Source organism: Bufo bufo, chromosome 5 (genome assembly GCF_905171765.1).
Source record: "Bufo bufo chromosome 5, aBufBuf1.1, whole genome shotgun sequence".
In the NCBI taxonomy this organism is placed as follows: Eukaryota; Metazoa; Chordata; class Amphibia; order Anura; family Bufonidae; genus Bufo; species Bufo bufo.
Genome location: NC_053393.1, coordinates 485,714,053 through 485,738,660, shown reverse-complemented (window position 1 = coordinate 485,738,660; position 24,608 = coordinate 485,714,053). Strand labels below are relative to the sequence as shown.

The following is a 24,608-nucleotide window of genomic DNA, read 5'->3' as shown; positions in this document are numbered from 1 at the left end:
TCAAACATCACAGATCCAAGCCTGCTTGAAGCCCTTCTGGAAAAGCCCTGCCCTCAGACAAAGCATCATTACTAACATCATGTCTACAGGGGAAGGTCTAAGAGAATGAACAGAACACAACCCTCAGAGGCAAGGTCGCTGATGAGGATGTGTGAGCAGGGCAAAGCCTTAAAAGCCTTGCCACACTTCAGATGCAGGCGTGATGTCATCGGGACAGGGGACCAACACAGCAGAAAATGTCACTTGACTATGATGAAGTGGAGGAAAACAGGGCATTTCAGGTATTCAATCACTACTAGCAAGTGATAACATGTTGTCAACTATGCTGAAGATTGCAAAACCGGAATACCCCTTTTATTTAGCAATTTTGTCTGCACAGTGTTTTAAAGTAATTTCTCACCTGCTGAAGTAAATTGCAGGTTTATCAAGTGTTTTTCCTCTAGATAGATGGGAGGATGTAGAATGTCACCCAAGGGAAATATAAAGACAGTGATTTAGCCTATAAAATAAATTAAGCTCCTGTCAATAATGTCTGGGCGAGCAAAATAATAATTTTCCTTTCGCTAACCATGTTCTCTTAAACCTTGTGTAGTAATGTCCATTGCTGAATCCCTAAAGTGTACTTGTCATTTCAGGTGGCTTTTAGTATAAGCATTTGTGTATGTGTACATGAGGGATAGCACTATACCTTATATGACTTCTGTTTGACTTTTTTCACTAGTTTTCCCCTCTGCAGGCCCCATCTATAATTACAGGTTCAAACTAACTGGAAATTTTACTCTCTTATCTCACTGTAGCAGAAGCAATATGGAGCACATTATACAGCAGTACTGAGCAGTGAAGTTGTGAATCCAGCTCTGGAGTGAGATAAAAAACTTACAAGAGTCAGCAGAACAGCAGGGTCTCCGTGTAATGCTATCATTTCAAGTGAAGAGAGAGTGCATTATCAGTTCAGGGGGCAAGTGAAGAATACGAAATGGCGGTGTGCTGTCTGCATTTTTTGCCCACCCATTGAAATGAATGGGTCCATATCCTATCCACAAAAAAAAAAAACGGAACGGATACGGAAACAATATCCGTCCATGTGCACGAGGCCTTAAGTGGAGAAGACAATTGCCCTGATAACATATACTACAAAGTTTCCTATATTCACCTGTACTATTGATTTATGCAAAGTTTATTTAATGTACAGTGCCCTTTTAGTGATAGATTATGTGATCGAGTTCTATTTCTTAAAATTTGAAACCTAAAAAGTACACTGTATTATACAGATCTGTAATGTCCTGAGTCCGTGTATAAAGCAGGACCACTAGGGAATCTACAGATTATAAATCACTCTCCTGAATCAGGACAACCACATACAAGTTAAACGTATTAACCATGTTACTGCAAATTTTTCACGCACTTTCCCATCCTGGAAGCACAGTTTTTATCAATTCCCAAACAAAAAACACTACATGGGTGGTCATGTTCAATAATGGTCGGGATCAGTGTCAATGTCATAGCTTCTTTCTCAGCTGCCACACACATCCACCTGCACTGGATTTCTCTTATGTTAGGATAAACTTATTTGCCAGTCTTGGTTCACTCCTCAAGTAGGACATGAGATTGTATAATGTGCCCACACTGGTGAGATAAGGCAGTGCATTCCTTTCCCTACCACTATAGTGCTCTGGCTACCTACTTCCAGCTCAGGGTCCACCCAATGGGAAGTGCACGCTCTAGAGCCACATCACTCTTACTCCCCATGGCCGTGTGGTGTCTAGGCTAAATAGTCCTCCTAAACAACACTCTTGGCCCTGTTGCTGGACTCATCAATAGCCATTTTTTTGACCAGTAATAAAACAGACAACCCGGCACATATTAGGCCTCATGCACACGACCGTTGTTTGTTTCCGCGTCCATTCCGCCGATTTTAGCATTTCAGATGCGGACCCATTCATTTCTATGGAGCCGTTGAAAATGCGGATAGTGCACCGTTTGCCATCCACATCCGTGATCCGTGATTCCAGTCTGTCAAAAAAATATAACCTGTCCTATTCTTATCCGCGGAAAACTGTTTGCGGACCCATTCAAGTCAATGGGACTGCTAAAAAACGCAGAGGCACACAAGATTGTCATCCGCATCCGTTTTATTCCTATAATTTGCATTGCAAACCGGTCTTAGAATTTTTTTTACCTTCCTTTATGTCCGGTGGTCCTCCAAAAGGAAGACACACGGAAACAAAAACGGAAACGGATCACAGAACAACGGAACCCCATTTTGCGGAACGGAACACAACAACTGTCGTGTGCATGAGGCCTTATAGACACTTTTCTTCTCTTAATATTGTAGTCAGACCAAATTAACTTTGTCATTTTTTTTACTGCTTTATACACCCACTCTCGTTGGTGTGTTGGAATAAAAAATGTTTCTTTGTCTGTTATGGATATGGCTGCATAGTCCCAGCTCACAGCTCATTGCCACAGAGCCTCATATAGTGTCAGCCACAGAACCCCCATATACTGTAGGGAAAATCCTCATTTACTGATGACCACAGGACCCATACTGTGCCACCCGCAGATCCCCTTATAGTGCCAATTACGGGTCACAAGAGGTGGACCCATGAGCTCTCACAGATCACCTATGTGTAGTGAATAGTTAGATTCAAATACAGTGATTAACAACTCAGAATCAGATTTAGAAAGTTGGACTACTGAACAGACTACTGAATATTATCCTTTATAATCCAAACAGGTCTTAACTAGTGTTGAGCGAACCCGAGTCCGTACCGAACTTTACGATTTTTGGTACATGGACCCGAACCCGAACTTTGCCGGAAAAGTTTGGGTTCGAGCTCTTTGTTCAGGCATTTAATAAAGCTTGTTGAAAGGCTGCAGCGCTGTCTTTAACGCGGGGCAAAAAGGGGGCCCAAGGCAGCTGCCTCTTGAGCCCCGCTGGCCAGTGGCGTAGTGTGTGTGTGGGGGGGGGGGGGGGGGGGGGGCCATTGCCCCGGGCGCAAAATTTCAGGGGGCGCTAGCCAGAGGCGCACCGCCAATTAGGCAAAGTGAGACGATGGCCCCAGGCGGCGCAGCCCTGATGACAAGTGGGGGCGGCGGCAGGGCACAGGGAGATGAGTGCTTCCATTGTTGAAGTGCTCATCTCCATAGTCATCTGTATCGCCGTCCTCAGGACAGCGATACAGATAGATGTGCTGCGGAGGGGCAGGGGAGGGAGAGGCATCTCCCTTCCCCTTCCTCTGATAGGCTGCATGCCTAGCACCTGCAGCCTATCAGAGGCCGGTGACGTCATCGCGCCACCTGAGCCATACAGCGTGGGACACATGCCGGAAGAGGCCTGCATCGCATCGCTGCAAGCCTGATGGAGGTAAGTATAAGTGTTTATTTTTTTATATGGTACTACTTACTGGCACGATGATTGGGGGGCATCTATGGTGGCACTTGTTACTGGCACATTATTGGGAGGCGTCTATGGGGGAACTTGTTACTGGCACATGATTAGGGGGAATCTATGGTGGCACCTGTTACTGGCACATGATTGGGGGGCATCTATGGGGGTACTTGTTACTGGCACATGATTGGGGGGCATCTATGGGGGCACTTGTTACTGGCACATAATTTGAGGGCATCTATGGGGGCACTTGTTGCTGGCACAAGATTGGGGGGCATCTATGGGGGCACTTGTTATTGGCACATGATTTGGGGGCATCTATGGGGGTACTTGTTACTGGCACAGGATTGGGGGAGCATCTATGGGGGTACTTGTTACTGGCACATGATTGTTACTGGCACATGATTGTGGGGCATCTATGGGGGCACTTGTTACTGGTACATCTATTGGGGGCATCTATGGGGGCACTTATTACTGGCACATTATTGGTGGCACTTTATACTGGCACATTATTGGGTGGCACTATGGGGGCATCTATGGGGGCACTTCTTACTGGCACATTATTGGGGGCACTGTGGGGGCATCTACTGAGGCCACAAAGAAGGGGTAAACACTATGGGGCTTCTACTGAGGCCACAAAGAAGGGGTATTTTATATGGGGGGCTCTCTATAGGGGCATTTTATACTTGGGCACATTATGGTGGGTACTATGGGGAAGGGGAGAGAGCAGTACTTCGGGCTCATCTATGGGGGCACTAAGAAGGGGTATTTTATACTTGCAAATTATGGAGGACACTATGGGGACATTATCTCAACTGGGGGCATTAAAAGGGGGTATTTTTGCACTGGCACATTATAAGGCCGAATGCACACGGCCGTATTCCGCGGCCGAGAGCGGTCCGTGGTATGCCGGGCTGGATTCCTGTTCAGAGCAGGAGCGCACAGCGTCATTGGTTGCTATGACGCCGTGCGCTTCATGCCGCCGCTGCTGTACAGTAATACACTCGTATAGATCATACGAGTGTATTACTGTAGTGCAGCGGCGGCATGAAGCGCACGGCGTCATAGCAACCAATGACGCCGTGCGCTCCTGCTCTGAACAGGAATCCAGCCCGGCATACCACGGACCGCTCTCGGGCGCGGAACACGGCCGTGTGCATTCGGCCTAAGGAGAATTATTACTACCAGGGGGCATTATGATGGGCTTTATTACTACTGGGGGTCTATGGGGAACATGAATACTAGTATGGGCACTATGAGAGTATTATTACTTCTGGGGCACAGTGGGGACATGTTGGGGGCACTGTAGGAGCACTATTACTACCATGTGTGCTCTAGCAGAGAATTTTTCCTATTGTCGGAACTTTTGGGAGCACTATTACTGTGGGAGCACCTTGGCACAGTATCAGCTTACCACAATTATTTTTGGGGGCTGTTAGGTGCACTATTTGCTGGGCGCAGTTATTTTGGGAGACTGTGTGCCGATAATTATTGAACGGCACTATCTGCATGGTACTACTATTATCACGGGTTTATCTGTTTGTGCAGTATAGTATTGGGGAGCACAGCGGCACAGTATTGGGGGTGGTATGATGATTTGTCCAGAAGATGGGAGGATGATGGAAAAGTAGTAAACTAAGATTTTGTTTGTCAAACTGCAGAGACAAGAAATGGCTTAAAAATTGTGGTCTGATCTGAAGGTCTGACAGGAGAAGATGAGGAAAGAGAACATCTACATCAAAGAGACGTCACTGGATGTAAGAGGTATGTGGTGCCATATTACCCTGTATGTAGGGGTGGATGGAGGGGTTAGTAGTTCAGTACTATCTGCACATTATAGAAAAAAAATAAGTAATCTGCAAAATACTATATATTTGTGTCATAGGCATCTGTCTTTCACCTCACCCCCTTGCAAATCAGCCAAGCAGTCTGAGTCCCAAGTCATGCAGCAGTCTCTTATGCTTTAATTTTGACAACCCTGCTGGCAGGGTTTCCGAGGGCTGTCCACATAGCCCTGCTCCAGAAGTCGAAGAGATTGAGTGCACTACTGCCCAACCACTTATGCTTCAGGATGTGGACATGGGAGGACCACCGCAGCACATCTCTGATGATGACGAAACACAGGTGCCAACTGTGGCGGTTTTCTGCAGTGTGCAGACAGGCAAGGATGGCAGGGGGGAAGAGTGGGTGGAAGATGATGTAGGGGGATTATGAAGTCATAGACCCCACATGGAATCAAGGTCATGCAAGTGACGTGTGCAGTTCGGAGGAAAAGGTGGTGGTCGCACAGAGGCACCAGCACAGGAAAAGAGGGAGAAGGGTGCAAAAGCAGAGTGGCCATCCCCTAGCCAGTACGCCTGCTACTGCCCACCGCACCCAGGGACTTAGCACACCAAAGCCAGCTCCAAGAAGTTCCCTGGCGTGGCAGTTCTTCAGACAATGTGCTGACGACAAAACGAGAGTGGTTTGCACGCTGTGCAATCAGACCCTGAAGCGAGGCATAAATGTTCTAAACCTGAGCACCACCTGCCTGACAAGGCATCTAAATGCAAAGCACGAGCTGCAGTGGAGTAAACATCTCAAAAACCACAAAAGATCTCAGGCTCCTCCTGGTACCTCTTCTGCTGCAGTCTCAGCCTCTTCCTCCCCCTCTGGAGTGACAGTGGCACCTGCCACGCCGCAAACAGAGGATGTGGCAGCAACGCCACCACGTCCGTCACCGTCACCAAGCATCTCCACAATGTCCCATGGAAGCGTTCAGCTGTCCATCTCCCAAACACTGGGGAGAAAGAGGAAGTACCCCCCTACCCACTCGCGATCCCTGGCCCTGAATGCCAGCATTTCAAAATTCCTGGCTTTTGAAATGCTGTCATTTCATCTGGTAGAGACGGAGACTTTTAAAAAACTTATGGTGGTGGCTGTCCCACAGTACGTGGTTCTCAGTCGCCACTACTTTTTCAGGTGAGCCATCCCCGCCCTGCACAACCAAGTGGCGGACAAAATTAGGTGTGCACTGCGCAACACCATCTATGGAAAGGTCCACATAACCACTGATATGTGGACCAATAAGCATGGGCAGGGGTGTTATATCTCCCTAACTGCACACTGGGTAAATGCAGTGGCAGCTGGGCCTGAGGCGGATAGCAGTTTAGCGCATGTCCTTCCGCCACCGAGGATTGCAGGACGTATCTCTTTGCCTTCTTCTCCTACTCCGCTTCCTCCTCTACCACCTCCTCATCTGGTCAGTGTAACACCTTCACCACCAACTTCAGCACAGCCAGGGGGAAACGACAGCAGGCTGTTTTGAAACTCATCTGTTTGGGGGGAAACCCCACAGAGCACAGAAGCTGTGGACGGGCATGGAACTATAGACTGATAAGTGGTTGGTGCCACTGAGCCTCAAGTCCGGCCTGGTGGTGTGCGATAATGGGCGAAATATTGTAGCAGCTCTGGGCCTAGCCAGTTTGACGCACATTCCTTGCCTGGTGCATGTGCTGAATTTGGTGGTGCAGAGGTTCCTGAAAAATTACCCCGATATGTCAGAGCTGCTGCAGAAAGTGTGGTCCGTCTGTGCGCGCTTTCGGCATTCTCACCCTGCTGCTGCTCGCCTGTCTGCACTGCAGCGTAACTTCGGCCTTCCCGCTCACCTCCTCATATGCGACGTGCCCACAAGGTGGAACTCCACCTAGCACATGCTGTAGAGACTGTTCGGGAAGCAGCATGCGATAGCGAAGTTTCAGCTGCAGCACGCACGGGTGCGTCACTCTACGGAACAGCACCACTTCACCAACGAGTGGGCCTCCATGCGGGACGTGTGTGCCATGTTGCGCTGTTTCGAGTACTCCACCAACATGGCCAGTGCTGATGACGCAGTCCTCAGCGTTACTATCCCACTTCTGTGTCTCCTTGAAAAAACGCTTGTGGCGATGATGGAAGAGGATTAGGCACAGGAGGAGGAGGAAGAGGGATAATTTCCACGGTTATCAGGCCAGCCATTCACAAGTGTCTCAGAGGGTGGGTTCCTGTACCAACAGAGGCCAGGTGCACAATTGTCCAGCCACGGCACAGTTCTGGAGGATGAGGAGGTGGAGGATGATGAGGGTGGCACCCAAAGCAGCTCATGGGCATCACTGGAGCATGGCTGGGGGGATACAGAGGACACAGACGATATACAGTACAGACCAAAAGTTTGGACACAGCTTCTCATTCAAAGAGTTTTCTTTATTTTCATGACTATGAAGGCATCAAAACTATGAATTAACACATGTGGAATTATATACATAACAAACAAGTGTGAAACAATTGAAAATATGTCATATTCTAGGTTCTTCAAAGTAGCCACCTTTTGCTTTGATTACTGCTTTGCACACTCTTGGCATTCTCTTGATGAGCTTCAAGAGGTAGTCCCCTGAAATGGTCTTCCAACAGTCTTGAAGGAGTTCCCAGAGATGCTTAGCACTTGTTGGCCCTTTTGCCTTCACTGCGGTCCAGCTCACCCCAAACCATCTCGATTGGGTTCAGGTCCGGTGACTGTGGAGGCCAGGTCATCTGGCGCAACACCCCATCACTCTCCTTCATGGTCAAATAGCCCTTACTTTCAAAGTTTTCCCAATTTTTCGACTGACTGACCTTCATTTCTTAAAGTAATGATGGCCACTCATTTTTTCTTGCCATAATACAAATTCTAACAGTCTATTCAGTAGGACTATCAGCTGTGTATCCACCTGACTTCTCCTCAATGCAACTGATAGTCCCAACCCCATTTATAAGGCAAGAAATCCCACTTATTAAACCTGACAGGGCACACCTGTGAAGTGAAAACCATTTCAGGGGACTACGTCTTGAAGCTCATCAAGAGAATGCCAAGAGTGTGCAAAGCAGTAATCAAAGCAAAAGGTGGCTACTTTGAAGAACCTAGAATATGACATATTTTCAGTTGTTTCACACTTGTTTGTTATGCATATAATTCCACATGTGTTAATTCATAGTTTTGATACCTTCAGTGTGAATCTACAATTTTCATAGTCATAAAAATAAAGAAAACTCTTTGAATGAGAAGGTGTGTCCAAACTTTTGGTCTGTACTGTACCTCCCACAGAGGACAGCTTGTTGTTGCCTCTGGGCAGCCTGGCACACATGAGCGACTACATGCTGCAATGCCTGCGCAACGACCACCGAATTGCCAACATTCTAACCAATGCTGATTACTGGGTGGCCACCCTGCTGGATCCCCGCTACAAGGACAACGTGCCGTCCTTAATTCCGTCACTGGAGCGTGATCAGAAGATGCGTGAGTACATGCGCACGCTGGTAGACACGCTGCTGATTGCATTCCCACCTGACACCGGGGGCTCAGTGGAAGCACAAGACGAAGGCAGAGGAGGAGGAAGAAGTTGCCAACGCAGCTGGGGCACCGCCAGCACCTCAGAAGGCAGGGTTAGCATTGCCAAATGTGGAAAAGCCTTGTCAGCACGCCACAACAACCAGCATTATCAGCTGATATGGAACGTCTTAGCAGGAGGCGGCATTTCAGCAACATCTTGGAACAGTACGTGTGCACACGCCTACACGTACTGACTGATGGGTCTGCCCCATTCAACTTCTGGGTCTCCAAATTTGGAACATGGCCTGATCTTGCCCTTTACACCTTGGAGATGCTGGCCTGCCCTGCGGCCAGTGTATTGTCTGAACGTGTGTTCAGCACGGTATCGGGGATGATCACAGACAAGCCTGTCGACAGCCCATGTGGAAAAGCTCACGTTCATTAAAATAAACCAGACATGGATCCCCAGGACTTGTCCCTACCTTGTGCAGAATAGACAAGTATACCGGCCACACCCAGCCATTTTTATACTCCAGAGCACTTTCTCTTTGTTTTCTTTTTTATATTTCCCAATGTTTTGGGGTCTTCCCAAATTAATAAAAAAAATTAAATAAATGCAAAAATAGTGTTGGCTATCTCCTCCTCCTCCACCACCGCTTCCACCTACACCGCTACGTCCACCGCCTCCTCAACCTCCTACTCCACTTTGACCTCCGCCTCCTAGTTCAAGATCATTATTTTTTACTTTTTAAAAAATTCTATGTTATTTTAATTCATTTTCCTATCCACATTTGTTTGCAGGGCAATTGTCCTGCTCTTACCCCTATTTTGCTTCCTTTTGCAGCCCTCTAGCCCTTTCTATAACTTTTTTAGAGACATTTTAGTGCCCCAAAATTCAGGTCCCCATTGACTTCAATGGGGTTCAGGTTCGGGGTCAAGTTCGGGTCCTGAACCCGAACTTTGTGCCGAAGTTCGGCCGAACCCGAACTTCCAGGTGTCCACTCAACCCTAGTCTTAACTTTAAAGGGAATCTGTCAGCAGTTTTATGCTGCTAGTTTCTAACAGCTCCAGCACATGTGCATGAGTCCTTATATTCATGAGTTTCTGGCTCTCTCCACCCCCTGCCTCTGATTGACAGATTTTTCCAACTGAATCAGCAGCAGGGGTCGGAGAAAGCCAAGAGCTCATGAATATTCAGCACCCATCGACATGGAGTGGAGCTGTTCAATACAAGATTTTAGCAAAATGTCTGGGTCAATTAAAGAAAGTGACCCAGCATTTTGCTAAGGGGATCTGTCACTAGTTTATGTTGCCTTTTAATTAGGACACCATAAACTGCTGACAGATTCCCTTTAACCTCCTAATTAGAGTTGAGCGGACACCTGGATGTTCGGGTTCGACGAGTTCAGCCGAACTTGAAAAAAAAGTTCGGGTTCGGGAACCGGACTTGACCCGAACTTGACCCCGAACCTGAACCCAATTGAAGTCAATGGGGACCCGAACTTTTGGGCAATAAAATGGCTCTAAAATAGTCCTGGAAAGGGGTAGAGGGCTGCAAAAGGCATCAAAATGTGCTTAAGAGCATGACAACTGTTCTGCAAACAAATGTGGAGAGGGAAATGACTTAAAATAACATAAAATACAGAAAAATAAAAAATAACAATCTGGATCTAGGAGTAGGAGGTTGAGGAGGCGGTGGATGTGGCGGTGTAGGTTGACGTGGCGGTGTAGGTGGAAGCGGCGGTGAAGGAGGAATAGGTAGCCAACACTGATTTGTGTTATTTTTTATTTTTAAATTGGGGTATCCCCCAAAATATTGGGACATATAACAAAATAAAACAAAGAATAAGTGCACTTGAGTACAAGAATGGATGGTTGAGGCTGGTATAAATGTCTATTCTGCACAAGGTATGGACAAGTCCTGTGGGATCCATGCCTGGTTCATTTTAATAAACGTAAGCTTGTCCACATTGGCTGCGGCCTGTGATAATGCTCTCTGCCATGCTAAACACACGTTCACACTATACACTGGCTGCAGGGCAGGTCAGCACCTCCAAGGCTGACAAAGCTTTTCCACATTTCGGCCATGCTAACCCTGCCTTCTCAGGTCCTGGTGGTGCCCCAGCTGCTTTGGCGACCTCTTCCTCCTCCTCTGCCTTCGCCTTGTGCTTCCACTGTGCCCCCGCTGTCAGGTGGGAATGCCATCATCAGCGTGCGCTTGTAGTCGCGCATCTTCCGATCAGTAACAGATGCTTTCACTAAATTTAGTTCCCTGTCAGCAATGCAGAGCAGGGGTTCATTCACGGCAAAAGGTGGTTCATGTCACCCAGCATAAGAACAGAGGATTTTGAGAGATTTAGGCCCCTGTCACCCAGGCACAGCAGGGGTTCATTCACGGCAAAAGGGGGATCTTGTCACCCAGCAATAGAACAGAGGATTTCGAGAGATTTAGGCCCCTATCACCCAGGCACAGCAGGGGTTCATTCATGGCAAAAGAGGGATCTTGTCACCCAGCAATAGAACAGAGGATTTTGAGAGATTTAGGCCCCTGTAACCCAGGCACAGCAGGGGTTCATTCACGGCAAAAGGGGGTTCATGTCACCCAGCAATAGAACAGAGGATTTTGAGAGATTTAGGCCCCTGTCACCCAGGCACAGCAGGGGTTCATTCACGGCAAAAGGGGGATCTTGTCACACAGCAATAGAGCAGAGGATTTTGAGAGATTTAGGCCCCTGTCACCCAGGCTCAGCAGGGGTTTGTATACGCCAAAAATGGTAAAATGTCACCCGACAATTAAAAATAAGATTTTTTTCAATTTAGGGCACTAAAATTGGCACTTTTTTGCATTAAAGTGGCTATAAAATAGTTCTTGAAAAGGCTAGAGGGATGTTAAAGGCAGTAAAATGTTCTTAAGAGCATGGCAACTGCTCTGCAAACAAATGTGGATAGGGAAATAACTTAAAATAAAATAACTAAAAATTACAAATTATTAACCTGTAACTCAGAGAAGGAGGTGGATATGGAGTCGAAGGTTGAGGAGGCGGTGAATGTGGTGTTGTAGGTGGAGGCAGCAATGGAGATGGAGGAGGTAGCCAACAATGTTTTTTTATTTTTTTTTATTGGGGTAGGTAGCCCCCAAAATATTGTGACAAATAAAAAAAAAGAAAACAAAGTATCATTGCACTTGACTTGAGTACAAGAATGTATGTTTGATGGTGTTATAAATGTCTATTCTGCACAAGGTACAGACAAGTCTTGTGGGATCCAAGCCTGGTTCATTTTAATGAACGTGAGCTTGTCCACGTTGGCTGTGGACAGGCGGCTGCTCTTGTCTGTGATAACGCCCCCTGCCGTGCTAAACACACGTTCAGATAATACAATGGCCGCAGGGCAGGCCAGCACCTTCAAGGCGTAAAGGGCAAGTGCGGTACGCAGCCCTGCAGGGTATGCAATGGTGAGGTCACGGTTAATAGGCAAAACGAGGGTTGCTCTTGGTTACTCACAGTTTATGGAAGACCCTGGGCAGGCGTACAGCAGTGATGGAGAGGCTGGCACATGGATCCTCTGGGGCACTCTCTGTGTATAGGGACCAGGCCAAGTGGTAGGTGAGGTGCCCTAGGTGTTGTAGGTTTAGTGTGCCTGTGGCAAGATCCCTTAAAGTTCGTGACGCCAGTGCCGGTAACGGTGGCACACCGATTTGTTGCAGTAATAATGGAGGAACACAAATTGCAGTGAACCAAAACTTCCTTTTACTGAAACAGTTAACTATTTACAGTCTTTAGGCAAAGTTCCACATGTACAAGATAGTGACAGGCTGGCTTTACATCCAATGGCAGGCACAATGTTCTTGCAAGATACTCAGAGGGTTAAACACTTACAGATCAGGCTGCACTTTTCCTCAGAATCCTGTCTGTCTTTATCCCAAGGCCCGTATGCCCTATTGCTGGCTTTATCCTTGGTTAGGGAAAACTTCCTCTCGTATATGACTCCTTGCTTTGAATAAATCCTTCTGCCCTTCAGCTCTCTGTTTGGCTGGAATAATGGCTCTGCTCTGTACTCTTGTGGGAACTGGGTTTCTCAGGAGGCAGGCTCTTCTCCTGGTGGCAAGCTAGAAGCCTGGGCTATCTAGCTGCATGTCAGAAGCTGCACCTCAGCTACTGTCTGGCTAAGGTGACTCTTGACTTCTGTACACACTGACTCTTCCCTCTCTGGTCTGGACCTGGCTATTTATATAAGGGGTTCCCTAACTCCCTCTGCTGTCTAGGAGGAGGAACTACACCCTTAATAGGCCTGGTACACAGGAGATTACATAAATAACATGACAATTGACATTAAAATGACATATAAAATACAATGACCATGTTCCACAGGAGGTGGAGAACAACGTGACCCAATTGACCCTTATGTAGTGCCCACATTTACCTAGTGGGACACTACACAAGCTCAGGCCATGTGCCCAATTTGGAGACCCAGAAGTTGAAGGGGGCAGACCTGTCATTCAGTATGTGTAGGCGTGTGCACACATACAACTCCACCATGTTGGTGAAATGCTGCCTCCTGCTAAGACGTTCCATATCAGCTGGTGGTTGTTGTGGCGTGCTGACAAAGCTTTTCCACATGTCGGTCATGCTAACCCTGCCTTCTGAGGTGCTGGTGGTGCCCCAGCTGCGTTGGCGGCCTCTTCCTTGTCCTCTGCCTTCGCCTTGTGCTTCCACTGTGCCCCCGCTGTCAGATGGGAATGCCACCAGCAGCGCATCTACCAGCATGCGCTTGTACTCGCGCATCTTACGATCACGCTCCAGTGACGGAATTAAGGACAGTACGTTGTCCTTGTAACGGGGATCCAGCAGCGTGGCCACCCAGTAATCAGCACAAGTTAGAATGTGGGCAACTCTGCGGTCATTGCGGAGACACTGCAGCATGTAATCGCTCATGTGTGCCAGGCTGCCCAGAGGCAACGAAAAGCTGTCCTCTGTGGGAGGTGTATCGTCTGTGTCCTCTGTATCCCCCCATCCACGCACCAGTGATGGCCATGAGCTGGTCTGGGTGCCACCCTGCTGCGAACATGGTTCCTCCTCCTCCATCTCCTCATCCTCCACCTCCTCATCCTCCAGAACTGTGCCCTGGCTGGACAATTGTGTACCTTGGGTTTGTGGGTGCAGGAACCCACCCTCGGATCAACTTGGGAATGACTGGCGGGAAACCCTACGAAATGATCCCTCTTCCTCCTCCTCCTCCTGTGCCACATCCTCTTCCATCATCACCATGAGCGTTTTTTTAGGGAGGCATAGAAGCGGGATAGTAACGCTGAGAACGGCGTTATCGGCACTGGCCATGTTGGTGGAGTACTCGAAACAGCGCAACAAGGAACACAGGTCTCGCATGGAGGCTCAGTCATTGGTGCTAAAGTGGTGCTGTTCCGCTGAGCGACTCACCCGTGCGTGCTGCAGCTGAAACTCCACTATCGCATGCTGCTGCTCGTACAGTCTGGCCAGCATGTGCAAGGTGGAGTTCCACCTTGTGGGCACGTCGCATATGAGGCGGTGAGCGGGAAGGCCGAAGTTACGCTGCAGCGCTGACAGGCGAGCAGCAGCAGGGTGAGAACGCCGAAAGCGCGCACAGACGGCCCGCACTTTATGCAGCAGCTCTGACATGTCGGGGTAATTTTTAAGGAATCTCTGCACCACCAAATTCAGCACATGCGCCAGGCAAGGGATGTGCGTCGAACCGGCTAGTACCAGAGCTGCTACGAGATTTCGCCCATTATCGCACACCACCAGGCCGGGCTTGAGGCTGACTGGCACAAACCACTTATCGGTCTGTTGTTCAAGGCCCGTCCACAGCTCCTGCGCGGTGTGGGGTTTGTCCCCCAAACAGATACGTTTTAAAACTGCCTGCTGTCGTTTACCCCTGGCTGTACTGAAGTTGGTGGTGAAGGTGTTACGCTGACCGGATGAGGAGCTGGTAGAGGATGAGGAGGCAGAGTAGGAGGAGAAAGCAACAGGAGGCAAACTGAAGCGCCCTGCAATCCTCGGTGGTGGAAGGACATGCGCCAAACTGCTATCCGCCTCAGGCCCAGCCGCCACTGCATTAACCCAGTGTGCTGTTATGGAGATATAATGGCCCTGACCGTGCTTACTGGTTCACGTATCCGTAGTCAGGTGCACCTTGCCACAGATGGCGTTGCACAGTGCACACCTGATTTTGTCCCCTACTTGGTTGTGAAGGGAAGGGATGGCTCGCCTTGAAAAGTAATGGCGGCTGGGCACGACGTACTGTGGGACAGCCACTGCTATAAGGCCTTTAAAACTATCCGTCTCCACCAGACGGAATGACAGCATTTCAAAGGCAAGTAATTTAGAAATGCTGGCATTCAGGGCTAGGGATCGCAGGTGGGTAGGGGGGTACTTCCTCTTCCTCTCCAGCGTTTGGGATATGGAGAGCTGAACGCTTCCGTGGGACATTGTGGAGATGCTTGGTGACCCAGGTGTTGGTGTTGCTGGCAGATCCTCTGTTTGTGGGGTGCCAGGTGGCACTGTCACTCCAGAGGTGGATGAAGAGGCCGCGACTGCAGCAGAAGAGGAAGCAGGAGGAGACAGAGACCTTTCTTGGTTTTTGAGGTGTCTACTCCACTGCTGCTCGTGCTTTGCATTTAAATGCCTGGTCATGCAGGTTGTGCTCAGGTTGAGAACGTTTATGCCTCGCTTCAGGCTCTGATTGCACAGCGTGCAAACCACTCGTGTCTTGTCGTCAGCACATTGTCTGAAGAACTGCCACGCCAGGGAACTCCTTGGAGCTGGCTTTGGTGTGCTCGGTCCCTTGCTGCGGTGGGCAGTAGGAGGCGTACTGTCTAGAGCACGGCCGCTCCGCTTTTGCACCCTGCTCCCTCTTCTGCTGTGCTGGAGTCTCTGTGCGACCACCGCCTCTTCCTCCGAACTACATTGGTCACTCGCATGACCTTGATTCCATGTGGGGTCGAGGACCTCATCGTCCTCCACATCATCTTCCACCCAGTCTTCACCCCTGACTTCCTTGTTGGTCTGCACACTTTCAAAAGCCTCAGCAGTTGGCACCTGTGTTTCGTCATCATCTGAGACGTGCTGCGATGGTCCTCCCATGTACTCATCTTGAAAAATAAGTGGTTGGGCATCGGTGCACTCAATCTCTTCCACTTCTGGGGCAGGGCTAGGTGGATGGCCCTGGGAAACCCTGCTAACAGAGTCATCAAAAAGCAGAAGAGACTGCTGCATGACTTGGGGCTCAGACTACTTGGCTGATTTGCAAGGGGGTAAGGTGAAAATCTGATGGACATCGGCTGCAGGTGCCAACTGTGGTCTTTCAGCAGGAGACTGGGTGGGAGACAATGTGAAGGAACTGGATCCACTGTCAGCAACCCAATCTACTATCGCCTGTACTTGTTCAGGCCTCACCATTCGTAGAGCAGCATTAGGCCCGACCAAATACGGCTACAGGTTTTGTCGCCTACTCGCACCTGAGGAGGTTTCACTTGTGCGTGTAGCTGGCACAGATCGACCACGTCCTCTCCCTGCAATAGGAGCTCCACCAGCAGCACCATGACCTGGGCCACATCCCTTATTTGACACTCTCCTCATATTTTTTGAATTTAGGATCTTTCCCTAAATGGGTGTTTAATTAATAGTAAAAAAGAACGACAGTATGTAAAGGGTGTATCTCACACGGCCTGAACCAGACTAGGCCTCAATTAAAGATTTCTTTGCATTAAATGGCTGTATTTCAAATGGCTGATTCAAACCCCTGTATGTAGGGGGGTATCTCACACGGTCTGAACCTGTGTAGGCCTGAAGTAAATGTATCTTTGCACAAAAAGGCTGTATTTCAAATGGCAGTATTTCAAATGCTTGATTCAAACCCCTGTATGTAGGGGGGTATCTCACACAGTCTGAACCTGTGTAGGCCTGAAGTAAATATATCTTTGCACAAAAAGGCTGTATTTCAAATGACTGTATTTCAAATGGCTAATTCAAACCCCTGTATGTAGGGGTAGTATCTCAGAGGGTCTGAACCTCTGTAGGCCTGAAGTAAATATATCTTTGCACAAAATGGCTGTATTTCAAATGGCTGTATTTCGAATGGCTGATTCAAACTCCTGTATGTAGGGGGGTATCTCACACGGTCTGAACCAGTGTAGGCCTTAAGTAAATATATATTTCCACAAAAAGGATGTATTTCAAATGACTGTATTTCAAATGCCTAATTCAAACCCCTGTATGTATAGTGGGCATCTCAAATGCCCTGAATCAGTGTAGGCCTGAAGTAAATATATCTTTGCACAAAAAGGCGGTATTTAAAATGGCTGTATTTCAAATGCCTAATTCAAACCCCTGTATGTATAGGGGGGATCTCACATGCCCTGAATCAGTGTAGGCCTGAAGTAAATATATCTTTGCACAAAATGGCTGTATTTCAAATGCCTGATTCAAACCCCTGTATGTAGGGGGGTATCTCACACTGTCTGAACCAGTGTACGCCTGAAGTAAATATATCTTTGCACAAAAAGGATGTATTTCAAATGACTGTATTTCAAATGGCTAATTCAAACCCCTGTATGTAGCGGTAGTATATCAGAGGGCCTGAACCTCTGTAGGCCTGAAGTAAATATATATTTGCACAAAATGGCGGTATTTAAAATGGCTGTATTTCAAATGCTTAATTCAAACCCCTGTATGTAGAGGTAGTATCTCAGAGGGCCTGAACCTCTGTAGGCCTGAATTAAATATATCGTTACACAAAATGTCTGCATTTCAAATGCCTGATTCAAACCCCTGTATGTAGGGGGTATCTCACACGGTCTGAACCAGTGTAGGCCTGAAGTAAATATATCTTTCCACAAAATGGCTGTATTTCAAATGCCTAATTCAAACCCCTGTATGTATAGTGGGGATCACAAACGCCCTGAATCAGTGTAGGCCTGAAGTAAATATATCTTTGCACAAAAAAGGCTGTATTTCAAATGGCTGTATTTCAAATCCCTGATTCAAACCCCTGTATGTAGAGGGTGTATCTCACAGGGACTGAACCTCTGTAGGACTGAATTCAATATTGGTGCACCAAAGGCGGTATTTAAAATCTCTTAATGTAACCCAAATGTATTAAGGGTGTATCTGACAATGACATCTGCATCAAAGGCTGCCAACTAAATTTTTGGAGCCCAAACGACTGTTTGTTTAACAACTAAATTTGACAGCAGTATATAAGCCTGTAATTTCACACGTGCTGATGCTGCAAGGCCTGAAAATAGTGTTTTTTGTCAAATAAGTGTGTTTTTCAAACCCCAGAAAATGATGGGTGTATTAGCTTAAATTACTAGCTTAAATTGCACACTGACTAATACAGATGTTGTATATTGCCCAAAAAGTCTTTTTTTGCTAACAGAATATGAATGCTGTATATATTAAACTTAAATTTAACACTTGCAGATCTGGAAAATACAGTTTTTTGAAGAAAAAAAATGTGTGTTTTTCAAACCCCAGAAAATGATGGGTGTATTTCTAGCTTAAATTGCACACTGACTAATACAGATGTTGTAGATTGCCCAAAAAGTATTTTTTTGCTAACAGAATATGAATGCTGTATATATTAAACTTGAATTTAACACTTGCAGATCTGGCAAATACTGTTTTTTGAAAAAAAAAATGTGTTTTTCAAACCCCAGAAAATGATGGGTGTATTTCTACCTTAAATTGCACACTGACTAATCCAGATGTTGTAATTTGCCCCCAAAAAATGGTGATTTGCAATGTCCCAAAAGCTCAGATGCAGTGCTGGTGCATTGTGCATGCATAAAATGGCCGCCGCCGCCACCCACCTAACTAACAGAATTCTAAAAGTTAGTATTTTTGGTCAATGGGCTCACAGACAACTATTTGTCTGTAGATCGCTGAGTTAGATTCTCGCCTATGCTCTCCCTGAAATCACAAGTCCAGCAGTATCCTCTCCCTACACTTGTAACAGCAGAGTGACGTGCAGCGCTACGTGAATCAAGCTTATATAGAGCCTGGGTCATATCCTGCTCTGTCCAATCACAGCCATGCCATTAGTAGGCATGGCTGTGATGGCCTCTTGGGGCAAGTAGTATGACACTTGTTGATTGGCTGCTGTGCAGCCTTTCAAAAAGCACCAAGAAAGCGCCGAACACCGAACCCGAACCCGAATTTTTACGAAAATGTTCGGGTTCGGGGTCCAAAAATCCTAAAGTTCGGGTTCGCTCAACCCTACTCCTAATAGTCATGTTAAAATTGGAAAAATTTCACTTTTATTGTAGATTTTTAATGTGGGCCTGCAGTAAATCTTGTTGGTGCACAACTCAGGGGACACAATTGCATTTTTAACCCCTTAGTAACAATAAATTTTAGCCTTAAAGGGGTATTCCCATCACAATGATCACTGTTAAATCTCTTAATCATTTGACAGTGATAATTTTTCTAAATACATTTTATTACCCAATTCCCACCCTTTTTGAGAAAATAAGTCCCCTCTTACCTGATTGTTGTCTTTCGTCTCCCCTGGTTACGGCCACCTCTCCTGTCGAATCCTGCCGGGCCGCGCTTGTGCAGAAGACTGAAGATTCTCTCCCGGCCGGGCCGTGCAATGTCCTGAATGCGCACGCCGCTGCGCATGCGCCATGATGACTTCTTCCTGGCCAGTATAGTACAGAGCACGCTGGCTCTGTACTATACAGGCCAGGAATAAGTCACCATGGCGCATGCGCGGCGGCATGCGCGTTGAGGACATTGCGCAGCCCGGCCGGGAGAAAAACTTCAGTCTTCTGCGCAAGCGAGGCCTGGCCAGGAGAAAACGTCAATCAAGCACTGCCGAATCCAGAAAGTTAACATCGCGCTGGACGAAGGTAAGTATGAAAACTGAAGATGGGAATACCCCTTTAAAGGACCAATAATATTTCCCCCCTTTGTGTTCCAGCAGTGACAAATTTTTTATTTTTTATTCTATATTTTTTTTAATTTTGCGGGATTAGTTGTAGGTTTTTTAGGAACCATTTTGGGGTATATATAGTGTACTAAATAACTATTATTGTTTTATTTTTAGGGGGGGAATGAAGAAAAGAGCAATTTTTACATTATTTTGTGGAATTTATTTACGGTGTTCACTGTGTGATAATAAATAACATAATTTTATTCAAGACTTTCATCAATTCGGGTCTCTGAGTAATTTTAAGGTCAATATGAATAAAAGTGAAATGTTAAATATCTCACTGCCGGCCGCTGAAATGACACTTATTTAGTCCAATTTCACTTTTAAATGGCAAACAACGAGCATTACGTACTTGGGATTGCAAATCCCGGCTCACCTCCACCTCCTATACCCGCTTAACTATTTGCCTCTCCAAGCTAAAAAAAGTCTTGGAGCTAGGAAATTACTCTGTGAAATCCCTTTCGTGGTTCGGTAGAATAAACGTGATTAAAATGGATATCCTCCCAAAATTCTTGTACTTGTTCCAAACGGTCCCCATTTGCGTTCCAGGGAAGTTTTTTATAACCATTAATAGAGCAATACCTAGATTTGTATGGGGTAAGGGTAAACCCAGATTGATACTGTCTAAACCCAAGAATAGGGGTGGCATGGGTTTGCCAGATTTGAAACTATACCATTCGGCGGCTGTTCTCATGTGAATCCTTAATTGGTCCAAAGGCTCTAACGCTAAATTGTGGGTCCAGATGGACTAGGATCTTGCTCCAATGGACTGTTTGGTAGCTCCATGGGTTCTGCAGGAGGATAGACCGCAATTGGAGGAGTGGCCCTTTTTAACATGTCACGCTTTCTCTATTTGGGACAGATGGACCCAAAAATTTGGGCTGTCTCAATACCCTGGCCCCATGACTCCTCTAATGGGTAATCCATCTTTTGCCCCTGGACATTATGCCTCCAGATTCTTACACTGGTCTCGCCGATCTTATCCTAGGGTCCGAGATGTCCTTAACAGGACTAAGTTTGCTCCCATGGATACTTTAATTCCTTTGGATAGGAGACAGGGGCGACATTGGTTAGAGTATGCTCAGCTTAAATCATTTATTAGGGATCTCTTTCCACACCTCTCATGCCCGGAGATGAACGACTTTGACGACCTTTTCTTGAAACCAGACCTGCACTACAAAGTGCTTTCCCAGCTTTATATGACTTTGACAAAACTTAGTAATTACGACCTAGCGCCTTGCTTTGGGCAGTGGGAATTGGACCTTCCTCACACTTGCTCTTCAGCATCGGTTGATAAAATGTGTACACTCTCTCACGGTCTGTCGATTTCGACTCAGGCTCAGGAAAAGAACTTCAAAATACTGTTGCGGTGGTATTACTGCCCCTCCACCCTCCATAGAATGTTTCCTTCAACTACTGATATTTGTTGGAGATGCAAATCAGAGGTTGGTACTATGCTTCACATTTGGTGGGGTTGCCCTAAGATCAAAAGATTTTGGAATCAAGTACTAGAGGTCTTTAGGCAGTTTTCGGGGAAAGTGGTTACTAACTCACCTGATCTTACGGTTCTATCACTGATACCCGGCTCTGTTTCCGTGGTAAAGAAAAATGCTTTAAGATTTTTCCTCACAGCGCCCCGGGTGACTATTCCGAGACACTGGAGGACGGATCGTGCTCCCTCTCTCTCTGAATAGACTGGGGAATTGAGGTTTCTGGTTAGGATGGAGGAATTAATTGCTACCTCACATGATTGGGATGATAGATTTGAGGCTAGGTGGAGGCCCCTTCTCGATTTCATTAGTTCTCCTGAGTTTTCCATAAGTTTACAAGATCTGGGGTCTTCAGTGTAATAGATTATAGTGTGGGGCTGGATTATGAGACCAGGGGTACCTGGTTCGTTGGATAGTGGGTACACCGGGGCGTCGCACACGGAGTGTCTCTCCCCTCCCCCTTACCTTTCTATCTCCCGTTTTCCTTTCCTTTCCTTTGTTTCTTTTTCTCTCTCTTTTCTATTCTGTCTGTACTTCGTTATTTTCTGCAGGTTCACTCAGATTGTGATTGTTTCATGGAGTCTTTTGTCACCTTATTGCTATTAGCAGTGGATCCTGTGAGATCCATTAAGGTCATGTACTGCTTAGACATTGCTGAACACTTTGTAATTGAGAAATTGTAATTGAGAAACTACCAAAAAATGAAGAATTTACACTCCTACAAGAACGATTATGCAAAAACTTGGACAAAATAGAACATGATATGTATAATTATGAAAAAAAACTAAGAAAATATATAATGTACAAAAGTCCGAAAATAGGCCCAAAAAACAGCTATTAGAAGACAGCAATCATAAACAATTAAAAACACAAAAATCAGGTGAAATAAGGTATACACAAGCAGATATAGAAAATAATTACACTATACCCACAACCAACAGATACGAAATTTTTAGTGAGAACCATTTTTTAGACCAAACCCCACCCCACCACAGAGCACAACCAAGACGTCACTCACCTCAATCACAAAGGACACGAATGAAATCCCCAACCAGATACCAATACAACTTGAGATATCGACACAACAGCCAGGAGGACAATCACAGATCACAATATCACTACGAAACACAACAACGGGAACATACACAGCACAGGGAACAACATTATGCTCAACAGCACCAATACAGACCTCCAACACACGAAGGAAGAAGAAAAAATTACGTAGGGGAAAAAAGTGGAAGAAATCAGGACAGATAGATCAAACACTCACAGACACTTCCAACTCTATTGTAAACTTGAGTTCCACACCCCTTTACAATTTTCATTTGTTCTATCTGTTGTGTGATATATTCGAGAATTTGTTGTCTCCTTCTTACGATCATCTCCATTAATTCAATGGATTGTGTTCGCAAGAAGGAGTTCCATTCTCGTTCAAACTCTTCATTGTATAAGTCTTGAGCTGGAATTTTCGACAGAAGCAGTCCTTTTGGGATGTTTCCTTCCTTTATATATTGATTTAACATTCTAATTTCCCATCGTTGCTTAAGCTGTCTCTGTACCAAAAATTCCAGCTCTTTAAATATGTCAGACATCGATTTTTCTGCTTGTTGTGTCATATATATTTCATTGGTATTGTTAAATGACTAGGATTCTACTAGTAAACGTTTTTGTTCGATGTGACTCCAGATGTGTCCTCTCAATGCCTCAATACTGATATGACATTCTTGTAAAGCTTGAAAATGTTTCTTTTTTTCTTTCTGCTTCTTGATTGTTATTGACTGAGGATCCTGCATCTTCCCTCAGTGTTTATATTCTGCTCTGACTTTTCTGAAAACATTAATAAAATCTGAGTAAACATAAATAACATAATTTTATTATGTGGGTCCGTACAGTGATGATAATGTTACATTTCTATATATTTTTTTACAATTTTTTCTCTCCTCATGCAGCTGTCAGCTCTGCAGCTGCTTCCTCGTTCTCCTCCAGACTGAGGGGGGGGGGGGGTGCTTTATCTGCTCATATCTCTAGTTTGGTACCAGCTAGAGATATGGGCTTTGTATTGTTTGAAAGCTGGCATTCAAGAATGAGAGCAATATCTTCAGTACATGGGAAGATATCACTGTTAGAAATCAGAAGCAGTGAATGTAGCTAAAAGTGAAAGTAAAAGCAATTATTCTTGACTTGAATTCTAACAGTGATATCTCCTGTTTAGCTTGGACTTTAGCTGGAAAGTCAGCTTTCTAGCTGCTACCATTCATGAGATATCAGCAGTTAAAGCAGCCCTTCCCTTCCATGTCTGCCTGAGCTCAGCTAGGTTAGGTGGTTAGTGCATGGAAAAATGTAACTAATTATAGAATTGACTCTATACCACACGTATCTTGTTGTTGTTTCAGAAAAAAATGCACTCTGGTGGGTTATATGTTTTTTTATAATGTTCCATTGAGCATTATATTTAAAGGGGTTGTCTCACGAAAAACATTCTACAGTTTTCAAAACAGCACCTGGATCTGAATACTTTTGTAATTGCATGTAATGAAACATTAAGTATAGCCACTGAGTTATTCAATAAAATGTATCTGTATAGCTCCTGTATCTGTATATTTCTTTGTCCGGCTCACTGAGATGGCCGCACATTCTCAGTTTCATCCATCAACTGCCTCCAAAGTTGTGATAAGGAGAGAGCTGCATTAGAAAGGACACACACCCAGAGCTGTAGCAGAAAGGACACTCCCCTTGAGCTGTCAGCTTGATATAAATCTAGCAGAGCAATGAATCAGGAGATCTCTGGATCCATGTGAGGTACAGGGCCGGTTCTGGCTTTGTTAGAATGAGATTGTCTTGTACTGTATGATGTCTTATTTTAATTTTTTACATTAGTCATGTGATAGCCCATTTAAGTGTCAGCCAGGCAATTTTCTGCAGTCAAGTTGGATTACATTGATTTACAAGTCCTCGAAATGCATGATATTACTTCAATGTTATTATACCTGTATGTCAGTCTATGGGAATGAAGACTGATGCATAATACATACTTAGCTCTGCTAATCTTTTTCTTTTGTTTCTAGGATGTTTGGGAGTTTGGGATAATATTACATGTTGGAACCAAGCTAAATTTGGAGAAACGGTCACTCAGAAATGCCCTTCAGTACTGAAACATTTCTTCAGCAAGGATGGTAAGTAATGTACATAGAGATATAATATTAAAAGCCACATACCGACATGTCACATTTTGGCACTAAATGGCAATTTCACAAAATTTCCAACGAACTTGATAAATTCTCCACAAGGTGTTTAAGATACAGCGCATGTGATTGGTTACTTGGGAAAGGGTAGGTGTTTAGTACTCTTATTGCACCACCAGGTTGACCTAAAATTGCTGGTCAATAGATTACTACGACTGCCAGATATTGACTTTAAAAATGACTCCACCTTA

The 24,608-nt window shown here is 45.8% G+C and overlaps 1 protein-coding gene across 1 annotated transcript in view; it reads left to right on the top strand.

Moving 5' to 3' along the window:
• VIPR2 (vasoactive intestinal peptide receptor 2) overlaps positions 1-24,608 on the top strand; it is a 237,222-nt gene that overhangs the window by 87,539 nt on the left and 125,075 nt on the right. The window contains exon 3 of the mRNA XM_040434201.1: positions 24,241-24,348. Within this exon, the coding sequence (XP_040290135.1) occupies positions 24,241-24,348 (108 nt within the window). The remainder of the gene's footprint in view (positions 1-24,240; positions 24,349-24,608) is intronic.